The sequence below is a fragment of the Malaclemys terrapin genome, chromosome 5 (genome assembly GCF_027887155.1).
Source record: "Malaclemys terrapin pileata isolate rMalTer1 chromosome 5, rMalTer1.hap1, whole genome shotgun sequence".
Classification (NCBI taxonomy): Eukaryota; Metazoa; Chordata; order Testudines; family Emydidae; genus Malaclemys; species Malaclemys terrapin.
Window position 1 is genome coordinate 31,721,643 of NC_071509.1, and position 16,688 is coordinate 31,738,330.

At 41.0% G+C, this 16,688-nt stretch overlaps 1 protein-coding gene across 11 annotated transcripts in view; it reads right to left on the bottom strand.

Annotated features, from left to right (window-relative positions):
- The window catches only part of LCORL (ligand dependent nuclear receptor corepressor like), a 174,995-nt gene that overhangs the window by 31,396 nt on the left and 126,911 nt on the right, over positions 1–16,688 (bottom strand). For 8 of the 11 annotated variants that reach the window (XM_054029995.1, XM_054029988.1, XM_054029986.1 and 5 more), the window contains one exon: positions 6,721–6,811. In XM_054029995.1, the coding sequence (XP_053885970.1) occupies positions 6,721–6,811 (91 nt within the window). Of the gene's footprint in view, positions 1–1,074; positions 5,322–6,720; positions 6,812–16,688 lie in introns of those variants that run through there. The other 3 variants (XM_054029994.1, XM_054029993.1, XM_054029997.1) reach the window with 3 other exon arrangements.

Below are 16,688 nucleotides of genomic sequence, written 5' to 3' on the forward strand. Positions count from 1 at the left end.
CTGTGGTAGAGGTTCTGTGGGTACAGGGTTCATGCAGAGGGAGGGGATAGAAATGGGGTGGGTTAGGGGCAAGAGGATTAACACATCTTGTCCCCTAAAGTCAAGCCATTCACAGATTCGGTGGAAATTATAATAGAACCTTGAACTGCATTATCCTTTCTATTGAAATCCCCTGCTCAGTGCCAGGGGCAGCAATTGCCAAAACTGGCGATTGTCTGTGGGGGTCAAAGTTGGCACAAAGGCATAGGGTCATCACATGGTGACCCACCAAGTTTGAGGACGGGTGTAGTGGCCTATTTTGTATAGAATTAACATATAAAATATCAAGATTGGTTTTCTCTTCCAACCCATGGGAACTATCAAAGAGGAACTATCTAACAAAGATTTTCTCCCTCAGAGTTCCATCCTTAGCTTTTTCTGCCAGAGATGCTTTATAGCATGATTACAGCTTCAATGAAGAAATGAGCAGAAAGGAAACTGGACTTGGGAGGAACAAAAATGTTTTCAAGTAGTCAAAGGGAGAACAAAAAAATTACTGGCCATATAAATTATTTGTATAAATGTTCTCCCTTTTCCTATGCCCCAATGCATATATTTAATAACTAAATATATTGGGTGAAGAAAGTTTAACAAATTAAATGAATAAAGCTTTCTGAACAGATTATTAGTAAAATAAGCACTCAATTTATACAGATCGGTTTGCAGTTGAAAACTGATAAAACAATTTTGTGTTTCTCCTATACTTTAGGGCAGTGTTTCCCAAACTTGGGATGCCGCTTGGCAGGCCAGGCCAGTTTGTTTACCTGCCGCATCCGCAGGTTCGGCCGATCGCGGCTCCGACTGGCCACAGTTCGCTGCTCCAGGCCAATGGGAGCTGCAGGCCGGGCTGAGGGGTGTGCCTAATTTATTAGCAGACCATCATATTTTGAGAACCAGTCTTCCTTGTGACAATTATTTTTGCTTTATAAATATGTTCATTGTAGCAATAACTGTCAAAAGCAAGTTCTATCATGAACTTATTAGACTAATAGTAAATTTGTGCCTAAGGAGTAAGTCAAATGAGCCAGTATATGGTCTTTTTTTGTTTTGTTTTACTGAATGAGCAAAATCAATCACACATCAGTGTTGTTGTAAATTTATGTGCAAAAGCATTGAAGTGCTTTACTACAAATTACAACGTAGAAACACGTTAACTAAACAATTAAATTCATACAATCAGATTTAGGTATATAACAACACAAAGAGGAAACAGAATTACAGTACATTTACAACACAAGACAAATACATGGAATTCATTAGAAAATATTGTAATAAATAATTCATGAATTATAGTGCAATTGATTTATGCATAAATATAACTAATTGCCTAAAAATCAGTTATTAACAAAATCTGTCAAAAATCAAGGCAGCCACAGAGTTTTACTAAATTACTGCGACAATGGAAATACTGCAATTAAAAAACAAATACAAGTATTTGTACTGTAAACAACTAAAAAAAAAATCAGTCTCACTAAAGTTAATATACAATTTAATATAAAATTGTCATTAGCTACCAGAAATGGTTTAAACAACTTTACTGAGCAGTAGTTCTAAAAACAGGAGGCACTGTTTTTTAATATAAAATACTTGAGAAACATTCAAATAAGTAGAAAGCACGTAGGGCATGCTTTCGCCTTCATTTAAAAGTCTGCTGAAACATGAATTTTCAGAAATTGTCAATTTCGAAGTAGTGACTGGTAACTGAATTTATAAAACAGTTCAAAGGTACAACTTAAATGACATTTAAATGGAATACACTAGAGTTAGGGAAGGGGAACCTACACATTTCCCTGCCTTTCCTTAGTTGTGTAATCAAAAGTTAGCCTAATAATTAGAAACAAATAATTCTGTTTCTTTTTAAAAACACTTACAGGTTGAGCATCATCTATAAACTATCAAAAAATATTTTAATATACTATTTCTGACCAAAAAAATAAATAAATACAAGTACTAAAATGCTGAAAATTATAATATTATACAAAACTACTGATCACTGTTAAGTCAATAGTAAAATGATCCCTGATTTTATGAATCCTGTCAATTTTTGGTCAGGTCATCTTTTAAATGATATAAAAAGTGTACTGTAACTTGCCTTCAATATAAACTTCTGACTCAATTTATAATATTGTCTGAGGAATAAAAAATTTTAGTGTGGTACAAATAGTAGGCAATGTATTGAAGTCCCAAAACTTTTGCAAGTAAAATTCTGTATAAAGAGAGATTTTGAAACCTTTAGGTACTATCAATTTTGTTTTCCACTGGGGAGGATACATTAACAAATTCATCTTTCTGGCCCTCACAAAAATATGGCTTAATTCTTTAAAATCAACGATGACCCTGACACCTGCTTATATGTATCCTACTTGTTATTAGATACAATTATTTTTACAGAAGGATTCCTTTTCTAATATGCAAGTAAACCTTAATAGTTGAAGAGGGTACATTATAGATCTAAGAGACCAAAAGATTGATATGTTGGTGGTTGTGCAGTTTCACTTAACTTCTTATGGATTAATTTATTTTAAAACGTAAGGAATTACCTGTAATAAGATTAATAGCCAAGAGCTAGATTTTGCCATAAATTTTTAAGAGAAACTCCGCACTGAGTTCAAGTTTCTTTTAAAAGTCAATTACATGATGTGGCCCTACACGTGTAATGTAGTCTTACATTCACATAGGATAATTAGCCTATACAAAGGCAAATTTAAGCAAAAAAACATGTCTGACACTGTATGTGTGAGAGAAAATATACAAAAAGTAGAAAAACAGGTAAGTGTTTCTGGATATGTTTGATCTGGTGTGGAAAAAATAATCTAAACCTAAATTAACAGATGTTGAATTTTGAATGTATAAAGCAAGTACTCATTCTTATGTAGACATATGCTTTATGACATTACACCACCAAAATTACATATTATTTAAAATCCAATGTAAATACTTGAAAATTAATTTAAAAACTGCAATCTGAAGACAGCTGGTCTCTCTTAGATTCTATTAAGTCACATATTTAAAATAACTGCCTAGCTTCTAACAAATTTATAATGAATTTATACTACTGAAAGTTCAAAACAGCTTCACTGTTCAATATTTGTGAATCTGTCAAGACCCTGAACTGCAAATTTGGTTATTAGCAAAACGATAGTGTATCGGCCCACCAAAATGAAAACTTGATATTCATTTTGATAAACTGAAAAGGTTTGAAATGTCACAGCAGCAAATATGTTACAGTTACAGTGAGTTTTTTGTTTTTCAATATAAGGAGTGTGACAATCCTTAAATGAATTTTAAGTAGTCATAACATTAATTAACGAGCACATTTAATATCCATTCTCAAGCTCATTCTGTGCACATTATGAACATGCTGTAAGTTGCATTCCAACTTTCTTCTTAAACCTTAGAAGTTATCTTATTTTCCAAACTAAAAAGGAAAATTATGTTAATAATTAAGTTTAAATTTTATACTTAGTATTCCATCTTATTTCATATTTAATAATTCTATACCTACAGTAATTTGTCAGTTTTCATAAATGTATATTCTGTAAACACCAATTTCTTGCTAAACAAACAAAATTATTCTTAAAATGATAAAAATGCAGTTTTATGTCTGCTAACACACATTTTTATTAATGAAATGTTTTGGTTTTTTCTAGTTGTATTGGAGATCTAGTTATGATGTATTTTTTTCCTTCTTCCACAGAATGTACTACCTCCTACTAATACTTCACATATCCATTTCCTTGGTAAGGAACTAACTTTGTAAAAGAAAAATAATCCCTTGATTTGTGTATTCTGAACTACTTACAAACTATTGCAAGTAATTTGTGAAGTATAAAAGTTTGCAAACCATGGGTCATGTATTTCCATAATAAGATGTTTTATTTAATGGCTAATGTGGTTCTTTACGAACTAAAAATAATGCTTCACATGACAAATACTTGTTTTCCCAAAACATTTTATGCTATTGACTACTAAAGAAAACCTGAATCTTTTTCACCTATTTATACAAGGATTTTATTAAATACACACTATCAGAATTAAGGGAGAACTCTATAATTCTGTCCACAGTGAAAACCCTGAATAAAACTACTTTTCAAAAGGCATGTATGTGGTTTTTGAACTGTATCATTTCATGTCTTCTGTCAGCGTGAGCATATGTATTTCTCATGTGTGTGTGTGTGTATACAGACAGACATACACACCCACACCCACACACACACCCACACACACAAACAATTTGCTAACAATTAATCTACACAGGCTTGCTGCTGTTTTTGCAGCTGCCAGTCCCTGAATCTGTCATATTAAATAACCCAGTGTCTGGTAATCGAAGTTTCTTCTTCGGCGGAGTCTTCAGTGTTCCAGATCTTTCTTTAACTTTGTATTCTAAAGTGCTGTGAGGTACCCCATAAATTCCTTGTGCTTTGGAAACACTCATTTTCCCACTCATTACCATAGCAATAGCTTCTTCCATTATTTCATGATCGTATTGCCTATAACGGCCACGTTTTTTCCTTGGTTGTTTATTGTCTTTGCGATCCAAACCATCTTCTGTATTTTCAGATGTTCCGTCAACTGTTCCATTCTTAACATTAAGACATAAAGGAGAGAGGTCCCCATGCAGAAAGTAGGAGTCAACACTTGAGTGAGTTACAGGTCCAGAACATTCAATTTTGTTCTGTTTAGGGAGTATATTTTTCAATTTTTGAAGAGCTGATCCATCTAAGACTGAGGAGGTTTTGGAAACATGGTACATGACATCCAGAAGACCAGCATTATCAGATTGTGGTTTGGACGCAGAACTTATTCTTAGCTGAGGAATTTTTAACTGTACAGTAGGATTTGAAGTTTCATATTGTAGACTTTCACTTTTTTCTTTAAACTGAGTGACCATTCTCTGTAGAGTTAACTGGTGGAGGTAACTGGAAGCTGTTGGGAATTTTAATTCTGAGGTTTCAAGTAGACTGAGTTTACTTTTTTCTGTGCGCTCTGCTTGAGCTTTTGCCCACAAGGCTACTTTTTGCAGCACTGCACAAGTTTCTTTTCGGTCTTTAAATGAATAACTATCATTGAAATCTCGAGTTTTGTTTTTAAAAAGTGCAGGCTTTCCTGCTGGTAAGGCTTCTAAGTGGAGAAGTAAAGTTTTTTGAGGTATGCCATAAAGTATGCCTGCTTTATTTATGTCCAGTGCTCCAGACTGAATGTCTTTCAAAGCTTTTGAGAGCAAACCATCTGCAAACTCAGCACTTCTTTCCACATAGTCCTCTCTGTGTCTGTGTAGTCTCCTGGATGGATGGAATGAAACGATGGTAAACTGATGTATGAGAGACTCTCACACAGCTATGGAAGGGAAGGGTCCACTCCTTTATTATACTCCTTGCTTAGGTAACATCACTGCTTCTGATACTTTTAAGTCTTTGAGATGTAGTAGTTACTGATTATCATAGTAAAATGCTACAGTTCTGGTAGGACAATGTGTCAAAATCATACGGTGGCTTCTACAGCAGCCCTTCCAAGAACTTTAAATCCTAGTTCAGTATTTGATAATATTCTCATGTGATTGCTATATTCCCTTTGATACATGCTTGCAGAGCAACATTTATAATTTTAGTTATGCAATTAACATTCCATTAAGTACCCAAATCCTAAATGAGATTTTGTTAGTAGAAACGTGACGTTACCGCTAAACAAGTAATAAAAGAGTCAACCCCCTTATAGAAAATTTGCAGTGATAGGTACATTACCAAACACAAAACCCCCAGATTTCCACAAGACTAATTTTTCTACATTCATAAGATAAGTGCTGCAATTAACAATTAAGTCCCATTTTGTCAATATACAAGTCAGTTTTTAAAATTCTAATCACTATTTATATTTTTCTAATTATAAAATCAAATAATTTTAAAACTTGTTCATATCAATAAATTAACAGAACACAATTTTACACAATTCAACAAATAAAGCTAAATGTATTATTTGGAATAAATTATTTTGTAAGATGTATAGGTGACAAAAAGGGTCCTGCTATGGCTAGTGGATGGGAGGATGCCAAAACTATAACAAAATCCAACAGAACAATGTATTTCACTATTTTTGTTTCAGTTAATGTAATGGTAGCTTTCAGCACATGAAACAACATTTTTATTTTTTAATGCTGAATGGACATATTTAGCAGTTTGCCACCACACACCATAGGCAAAACCATGATGTAAGTATAACAATTAGGAACTCTCTCTCACATTAAGAAATATTGAAGATAATAGATGTTTAACTTGTTCATGTTAGCTGAAGGATATTTTTAAAATATAATCTGGATGTTATGTTTTTGTGCAAAATGGAAGTTTCCTAAATAAAACCTTGAAGAATAAATTTACGTTTTCTTCTACTGTCCTACTCTTTTGTATTATGTAATTAAGTTTTCAGTTCATTTTTAGTAACATGAACTAAAGTTTGGTGATTGTTCTGATAACTTTTCTTTAACAGAAAGAAAAGAAAAAGACAATGAAACAAATGATATATACATAGACACACACTTATGAGTGAAACTCTTGAGGAAAGCAAAATATAAACTGAATTTGTGTGTCAATTTATACTGTACAAGTATGTTATAAAAAAATAATCTGCCTTCATAGAGTTTTTTTAGTGTTTCCTTTTACATATTAAACATATTTAAATTATGCTTACCCAGACACTGAATTTTCAGATGATAATGGATCATATGTTGACTCTTCCAGCCTTGCATTTTTCTTTGTAGAGAGATCTAGCACTCCATCCCCTGTAATAAAATAATCATAATAATTTAAGAATTTAAGGATTTTTTGGAATTCTGTTACTGAATTTTTATACACATGGCACAACTTTTTAATATATGACCTATGTTGTAATATTTCTGACATCTTGGTTCCATTAACAGTGTGAAATGTTGAGTAGTTAACTTTTTGCAAAATTCATTTGTAAAAGTTAAACAAGATTTTTTTTTTTTAAAAAGATGAGTCAAAATAAAAAAGTGGGCCTATGGTCATATACAGGAATCAGGGGGCTTAAAAACATATATTTATTAGGCCATAAAATAGAATTCTCATCCCTTGTTTCTTCCACAGATATACTCTAAGATTATACTTGCCATTACAAACAGACCAATAAGCCATTAGTAATAATGGTTTGATATGTGGGTCATAAATCTGAACATACGTAGTTCAAGATCAAGTTAATATTAATAAATAGCAGATCCATGATACACTAGTAATACAAGGATCCAAAATGATGATGATCATCAGAAAGATATATGTCAGAGAGGGCATCTGTGTGTTTGGGGGATGAGGTCAATGAAAGAACAGTTACTTATCCTACAAGAACTGTGGTTTTTCAAGATGTAATCAGTGTGGATTCCACTGTAGGTGCGCATGAGCCCTATGCATACAAACCCCAAATCTTTTAGCTAGCAGTGTTTATCAGAACTGCACGTATTCCCACATGAAGGCGCACAGGATGGGGTGACTGCAACCCTCCCTCAGTTCCCTTGCATTTCAAAGCCTGTGTTCACCAAGAACTCCTGAAGTGGGGATGGAGGATGGGTTGTAGCAGCCACATTGACTACAACATCTTGAAAAGCCAGTTACAATAGCGTAAGTAATAGGTTGTTATTCTTCGAGTAAGTGTCAGTATGGGCCCCTCGTCAGTAGGTGACTAGTAAGCAATATTCTCCTGAGATAGTGGGATTGAGGAGTCCCAGCTAATGAAACAGACAGATTGCAGTATCACTCTTCCGAACTTGGTATCTGCCCTGGCTGCCATGTCAAATGCATACTGTTTAACAAAGGTCAGTGGGTTACTCCAGGTGGTTGCCTTGCAAATCTCTGAGACTGGTGCATTTCTGAAGCAGGCCAATTATGAGGTCTCCTGTACTACAGTGGAGTTGTGTCCAAATGTTTGGTGGGAAGGAGGAGGGAATCTGGTAACAAATGGAAATGCACTGTCAAATTCATTTGGAAAGTTTCTGTGAAGAGATCACCAGGTCTTACTATACACCCGAAACAGCCACAAAGAGCCAGTGAGAGCCAGAAGGATTTAGTCTTGTCTAGGTAGTAAAGTAGAAGTTCTGGAGACATCCAAGGTGTGATGTTTCTTTTCTCCTGCAGAAGAGAGAGGTTTTGGAAAGACGACCAGTAAGGTAACTGACTGATTCAGTTGGTATTTTGAGATTACCTTGGGAATTAACTTAGGCTGTTATCTCATTACAATATTGTCCCTGTAAAGTAGAGATCGTCCGGTCACTGAGTTTGTGCCAATGTGACAGCAACAAAGTAGTATGTTTTGACAGATAGAGGCTTGAAGGGAATCACCAAGAGAACCACACTGAGATCCCAGGAAGCAGTCTGGTCTCTAAATGGAGGGTAGGCATGAAGAATGTCCGTGGTGAATCTTGACACTGCAGGGTGTAAGAAAACTGAATTCAACTGAACTGGTGTATGATATGTTGATATTGCTAAGTGGACTCAGAGAACTTAATGCCAATCCTGATTGTTTCAAGAGCAGTATGTAGTCTAGGATCCTGGAATCAGGGCTTCAACCAATTCAGGTTGTTTTGGGCTGCCCATATGGAAACCTCTTGCATTTGCAGAGCAGATACTTCTAGTGGAAACTTTCCTGCTATGCATAAGAACTGCCTGGAGCATTCTCTATCAGTAGTGCTCATCTGGCCAGCATCCAAGCACAGTTAGGTGTAGTGACTGCAGGTCTGGATGTTCAGGGATATTGTGTTCATACAAACAGGAAAAATGAATGGGAGATTGACTGGACATATGGAGTAGGTCTGGCAGCCAAAATTGTCTTGGCCAGTATGAGGAGATCATGACAGTGGTGGCCTTGTCCCATCTGATCTTTGATATTATTATGGTAATCAGGGGGGTTAGTGATAAGGTGCAAAGGAGAGCTTGACACCAGCAGAGTAGAAAAACATCTGGTAGAGATCCTAGGCTCACGCCGCCTCTATAATAGAAGGTGTTTCATTTGACATTCTCTGTGGTGGCAAACTGGTCTTTGGTCAGAGTCCCCCATCACTGCTGAATATCATGTCTAGGATGAATTTCCAGTGACTACTGATGGTTGGTTATCACGTCTCTGCTTAAGAAGTCGTCAAGGTAATTGCTGACCGCTGGAAAGTGCAGGGCCAGTGGGGGCCAGGGTTTACTCGTGTTGGTGACACCATTCCCAGAACTCGATGGTTTCCAGGTAAAGTGGGATCTATCAAGCGCCTCCTTGTTTGTTGATATTGTGCATCACAGATGTACTGTCCATCAGGATTTGCTCTACAGAATTCCGTCGAACTGACAGGGATGCTATACAGGCCAATCTGATGGCCCTCAGCCCTAGAACGTTCATGTGCAATTTCTTGCAATTGATGTGATTCAGGTGGGCCCCCAACCTCCCACTTATGCATCCATATTAAGTATAGTTTGCACAGGAAGGAGTTGAGAAACATACCATTTTCTCACATTCAAGGGGGTCATCAGGCAAGTTCTCGCAGGATTTGGAGTGTTACAGTGGCCTATCTGTTCATATTGTTTTTGGCTGGGGAGTACACTGTTCTTTGATGGTGTTGTAATGGTCTCAAGCAAAGTCTGGCAAGCAGTATCATGTATGTACACAACATATGACCTAGTAATCCCATGCAAGCATGATGGTCTTGACCTTATTTCATGTATGATTGATCAAAGGGAACAGAATCTGTCCTCTGGCAGATATGATCATGCTGACAGAGTCAAGTAGGGTCTCCATCTGGGATGGAGTGAGAGATGACTTTTTGTAGTTCACCATTAGCCCTGAGACAACAGGGTGAGGATTCAAGCTAGGGCTATCTTGGTCATGTCACGGAGCTTGTCCTTGGATCAGCCAGTTGTCCAGGTACATGTAGATGTTTCCTTAGATGTGCCGCTATCACTGTCAGGCACTCAGTGAATACTCTTGGAGCAGTGGAGAGTATGAAGGGTAGCACCTTGTATTGGTAATGATTGAATCCTAATGTTAATCTGAGGTACTTCCTGTGGGCAATATGCAAATTCATGTCCTGCAAGTTAAAAGCCATGAACCAGTCTTGATCTTGGTGCGATAGAATGATGGAAGCAAGTGTTACCATCCTGAATCTGAGGTATCAAATATATTTATTGAGCCTCCTCAGGTCTAGAACAAGATGAAGGTCACCTTTCTTCTCTCGAATGAGGAAATACCAGGAGTAGAAGCCTCTTTCCCAGTACTCCTAAGGCTCCTCTCCTATGGCATCTAGACAGAGCAACGAGGCCATTTCTGTTTGTAAAAGGCTCTCACGAGAAAGGTCCCTGAAGATGGATGGGGAATGGGGATTGTGGTGGAAAGGAAAAGAAACTGGATGGTGTGGCCACACATGACAATATCCAGCACCTACCTAGAGGTTCCAGGGCAGTAGATCAAGGTAAAATTGAACAGGGATCAGAACTGTGGGATATGCATGCTCACTGGCCCACTGGAGCTGTTGTTGATGCAGGGCTTTGGCCCTGCGTAGGTACTACAGGTTCTTGTGGTAAACACTTGGACTAGATGACAGGTCCCTTCCAAGTACTGTTGCCACTCTTTGAAGGCAGCCTTAACTGCTTGGAGCATCTTGTCCAAGATCTCAGTTTCACTCCGCAGACGTAAGCTTCCTTGAGTAATAAGTGATGGGATGCAGTGTTTGTTTGAGTTTATGCCTTTGAAAGAGGAGTTACCTGATCGCTGTTCTACAGGTGTCAGCTTTCACAATGAAAGCTTGTGCCATGCTGGAGTTGGCCAATACTGGAGTAGTGATGAAGGCAAGCTTCAGTTGCACAAATGTGTGCTGGGCTTCTGGTGACCAACAGAACTCGGCATTTTTTCAGAGTAGAGTGAAGTTTATTTTGAAAAATCTGAAATGAACCTCCCGTAGAAGTTCACAAAGCCTAAAAGACCTTGCTGGTCATGAACATTACAGGGGCCTGACTAGTTGTGGACAGCCTGGACCTTACACAAATCCAGCGATTCCTTCCAGGGACCAGATGAAACCCACAAACTCAGTTGAGGTCTGATCAAATGTGCATGTCTCTATAGAGACCATGTGTTGTTGTCTCTCCAGGACAGTGGGGACATGAGTTGTGTGTTTGTCCAGCTCATCTGAGAAGATTAATATATCATCTAAGTACACTGCCACAAACTGTTCCAGTAGGCCTCATAGCACATCTTTAATGAAGTGCTGGATAGCTGCTGGGGCATTAGTCAGTCTGAATGGCATAACTAAATATTCAAAGTGGCCGTAGCAGATCAAAAAGGCAGTCCCCATCTCTGATACGGATGAGATTGTAAGCTCCCCAGAAATCCAGTTTTGTGAATATGCAGGTAGCCCCTACGCGGTCCAACAAATCGGCTATCAGGAGTAGCAGGTAACGGCTCCAAATTATCTGATTTATGGCTTGGTAATCGACAGAGGTGGAGGCTGTCATTCTTTTTTACAAAAAGGACCAGGGCGCTGGCTGGTGAATTTGATTTGCAGATGAACCCCCAGGCCAGGTTCTCTTGGAGATTCACACAATGCTGCCAGTTTAGGCGATGACACCGCATATATCCACCCAAACAGCAGCTTTGCCGGTCGGGCAGTCACAGTCTGCCTCATGTAGGGGGAAGTTTTCTGCATTCTTCTTCTCAAAAGACAAAAGTATTCACGGTACTTGGGGGGAAGTTCCATAGGTCCTTTAGTGGGTGTTTCAATGTGGACAACTACACCTATTTGAGCCTTCTTGGGTGTGGGTGCAAAGTCTGCTAGTCCATGGCCATGCTGTCAGCAGAATTCCAATGGGAAGATAACTTTCAGTTCTTATCAGTGAATGAGAGGGTCATGAAAGGTCATGCCAAGGATCGGGGGGGAAATGCAGGGAATAAATCACACCAAATGGTATTATTTCTCTGGCATCCAGGGGGACAGTCTCCTCCAAAACTCTATCTGAAGATAGTGGAGAGCTGTCAACAATTTCAATTGGTTGGGTATGGCCTTGCATAGCAGGGGAATCTATAGGGCCTGAGCTGCAGCTGCAGCCATGAAATTGTCCACGGCTCCTGAATCAATGAGGGTCTGTTGGAGCGGAATCTGTCAGGGATCCCATAGGATGTGAAGCTGAATACACACCTGCAAATGAGAAGCCCATGGATGGGGCTCAGGGTGCATATCAGTGAGGACTAGGGTATGGGGATATTCTCTTCTCTCAAGAAGGGCCAGTTCCCTCCACCAGGCCTGGGTCAGCTTGTTTCTCTGAGCTCTTCGGCGTTCATACTGGGCAGAATGAGATGGTATGGTCAGGATAACCACAGCAGAAGCACAAGTTGCACTGATGTGCCGTTCCTTTTCTTCCTTTCTTATCCCTTTGTTTTCGCAGCTGATTATCTATACGGATAGTGAGGTCCATACAAAGGGCTCTTGGTGTCTCTATGTGGGGCCAGTGCGTTTTTGATTTATTCCCATAAGCCCTACTGGAACTGATACAGCTGCGCTACTTTGTTCCACTCTGATGCAACAGTGATAAGTTTATGGAGGGGATGGTATGATGGGATAGCCTAATTTTGGCAATTAATTGATCTTTGACTATTAGCAGTAAATATGCCCAATGGCCTGTGATGGGATGTTAGACGGGGTGGGATCTGAGTTACTACAGAGAATTCTTTCTTGGGTGTCTGACTGGTGAGTCTTGTCCACATGCTCAGGGTTTAGCTGATCACCATATTTGGAGTCGGGAAGGAATTTTCCTCCAGGGCAGATTGGCAGAGGCCCTGGGAAGTTTTCCCCTTCCTCTGCAGCATGAGCACGGATCACTTGCTAGAGGATTCTCTCCACCTTGAAGTCTTTAAACTAGGATTTGAGGACTTCAATAGCTCAGACATAGGTTAGTGGTTTGATACAGGAGTGGGTGGGATTCTATGGCATGTGTTGTGCAGGAGGTCAGATTAGATGATCATAATGGTCCCTTCTGACCTTAAGGTCTATGATTAAGTGTGCTGCACAGGAGGTCACTGGGTCTTGCCCCCACTGGAGTCCCCTCAGGGTGACCTGCACTAGGTGCAGGTCATCAAAGATGGCTGACACTGCTTGGAGAAAAGCATACCAGTCTGACAGCACAGGGCTATAGCCTTCCAGAAAGAGGGATGGCCAGTCTAAAACATCTCTTGTCAGCAGGTATAGATGGCCTGGTCAGAGGTATAGATTTGGGGATGCATCAGAAACAGAAGGCAGCACTGGTTCATGAAGTGCTGGAACTGCTGGTGGTTCCCATCAAGCCACTGGAGCAACAGTAGCGGAGCCCCCTGTTTAGGGCAAGGCACTGCATGCTGCATTCACAGCACAGTATTCTCAGTGCTGACCTGCCTCACTTGCAGCCTCTGGTTATCCAAGGGCAGTGTGCAACTTGGGCCTGTAGTGCTTGATTATCCGTAAGACTACATTTTAGTTACGGGTATTTTTAGTAAAAGTCATGGACACTTCACAGGCAGTAAACAAAAATTCACGGCCCATGATCTGTCCATGAATATTACTATATACCCCTAACTAAAACTTGAGACGGGGGACCACGGGTGCTCAGGAGGGCAGGCTGGGGGCGCTGCAGGATGGTGGCCCGGGACCTCCGCTGGTGCTGGGGGTGGGAGGGAAGGCAGGTGGCAGCATGTGGCCTGGGACCCCCACTGGTGCTGGGAGGGGGGCCGGGACCCCTGCTGGTCCAGGAGAGGGAGGGTTTGCGGGGCTGACAGGCTCCCTACCCGGCATGTCCCTGTAGCTCCTAGGGGGAGGAGCGGCCAGGGAGGCTCCGTGCGCTGCTCACGCCACAAGCACTGGCTATGCAGCTCCCAATCGCCGGGAACTGCAGCCAATGGGAGCTGCAGGAGCAGCACACACAGGCACGGGCAGCGCACAGAGCCCCCCGGCCACCCCTCCCACTAGAAACTGCAGGGACATGCCAGTGGATGCCGGGGAGCCCTCCTCCCCCAGGTAAGCGCCGCCACACACCCCGACCCCCTGCCCCAGCCCTGAGCCCCCTCCCCCACACACAAACTGCTGCTGCTGGCCCAGGGGCTGCCTGGCTAGGGCAGCCCCTGAGCCAGCACCACCCGCTGAAGAAGTCATAGAGGTCACAGAATCTGTGACCTCAGTGACAGACACGCAGCCTTAATTATCCACCTGGACGTGGAAGGCCCATTCAGGCAAGTCCAATGCTTCTAGGGGCTGCAGTGGTGCTTCTGGGTTCATCCTTCTCACACCAGGCTCAGTCCCTCAGGGTAACTGTGATCTGAACAAGCTGTTATGGCTGGGTCATGGGCAGCCAGAGTCCACAGTCACAAGACAGGAGTCAGTTGGGCCAGGATACTAGGAGGTCCGAAGCAGGAGACAACTGGAGGCCAGAACCACAAGTCAGGAACCAAAGTCAGGCCAGGTCAGGATACCAGGGGGACTGAGGCAGGAGACAAACTGGAGATCAAAAACACAAATCAGATGCCAGGAGTTATGCTGGGTTAGGATGCCAGAAAAATCAAGCCGAGGGAGCAGGAGCAGGAAGCACAAAGCACACGATCCAGAACAGGGTAGAGCCCAGTTTGTTCGAATAACTTCCTGTTCCTGCTGCTGGCTTAAGTAGGGCCTGCAGGCCAATCAGCTGCTCTGGCACTCCACCAGTAAGACCGTAGGTGCAGAGCTCAAACTGGGGCTAGGCTTCATAAGTCCCAAGTAAGCGAGCATCAGCAGACTGCTAGGTGGAGGGTTGGAGTGTAGCTGTTCCTATAAATCCTGTGGATCCAGGCTTGAGACATGTGGGTCATAACACACACACTGATTGCTGCCAGTGGACTTGTACAGAAGTAAGGGAAAGGTCAGCCTTTTTGAGAGAAACTAGTCCAAAATGGAAGGAATAACCACTGACTGACATCCGTTAATGGAGAAACCTTTCCACTTGGCTGAATAGGACTCCTAGTGGAGTTTCTTTGTATTGTTATTAAGGATGGTTTGTACAGCTTCTGAGCAGGAAAGTATTAGTGTTGATGCCCATCCAAAAACCAAGCTGTGGGATGAAGCTCTCGGGATTGGAATGCTTGATCCTGCCTTTCACCTGGGTCAAGAGATTTGAAAACTATTACATTCTGATCAGAGGATGGGATGACAACTGTCTGGTCCAACGGGGGGCAATGAAGATGACATGTGCCCTATCTTGACAAATTTTCTTCAAGACTCCAGGAAGGAGTTGTAAAGGAGGAAAGGCATAGTTCAGATAATTTGGTTAGAGAAGATGGAGGACATCATCTTGAGAATGTAGCTCTTGAGCACCTCAGAAGCAATGCGTGTTACATTTCTTGTTTGACAGATGAACAGATCCCAGGTGGGAATCCCCCACTGAGCAAAAATGTTTACTACTAACTCAATTCCCACTCATGTGGACCTGGAAGGTAAGCTGCCAAAAATGTGATTTCATTCTTGATACATCAACTCCATAGGCTGAGTGCTTCTATACAGAGGGGAATTGATCTCACACCTATGTGTTGTTGATGTAAAGGATGGTTGTCATATTGTCTGAGAACATGGTTGTACCACGTGAATTGCAGAAAAACTTGTTTCTCAAACTACCTGGAACTCCAGAAGGCTGATGTGCAGACGGCTTCTCAAGGTGTCCAAGTGCCCTGAGTCCCATGGCTGTCCACGTGTGCTCCCCCCAGCCTAAGTGAGACACATCTATAAGAGGGACTCCACTTCCTGTCTGAGAATCTGCTCATGAGAACGGTCCCTGAAGAGGGATAGGAATGGAGATTTTGGAGGAGATACAGAAGTAAATTCGATCTTATAGCTATATTAGATGACATCTAAAACCCACTTGTCCATTGTAGTGGCACTTCAGTTGTAGAAACAAAGTGCTAAAGGACTTCCGAATGGTATACAAGTATAGGGTAGTGGTGGTATTGTTAATGGTCTACATCTCTCAAACTCCTGTCAAAAGTATATTTTCACCAGGGAATGGGATTGAGATGATACAGCAGGGAAATGATACAGAGTACTCTCTGCCTTTTGCAAGGAGGGTCATAAGATAGCTGGAGATAAAACTGTTGAGATCCTGGTCTAGGTCTGTAAGATTGCCTGTAATATTTCCTTTTCAGAGCAGGTGTATATATTCCCAGAGAGCAGAGGATGGCTCTAGAGTTCTTTAAAGCGTGCAAGGACTCAGTTGTAATTTCATTGATAAAGTGGGCTTCATCGAAGAACAGGTTTTACATCCCGAGGTGTGTAACCATGACTCCCAGCACATTACGATGGCTATTGCCATCAACCAGGATGATGTGTCTGCTGCATCAACTGCTGATTCAAGTGCAGTTCTGGCCACTAGCTTTCCTTCATCAGTAAGAGCCTGGAAATGAGCTCTGTCTTGTTGTGCTAGCTTGTCTACAAAATCCATAAATTTTCAGTAGTTGATATAGTGGGTTAAAAGGAATTGTACTTTCTTGGCTGGGATAAAATACGGTTACAGATCAAGCTTTGTTGTCTGGAAGTGCTATACGGGATCCCATATTTTCCAGCATGTTGCATCTGGAGAAGCTGTAGAGGTACTCAAGGCAAGGGGAGTACCAGCTGGTGTAAAGTGAGTGTCAGA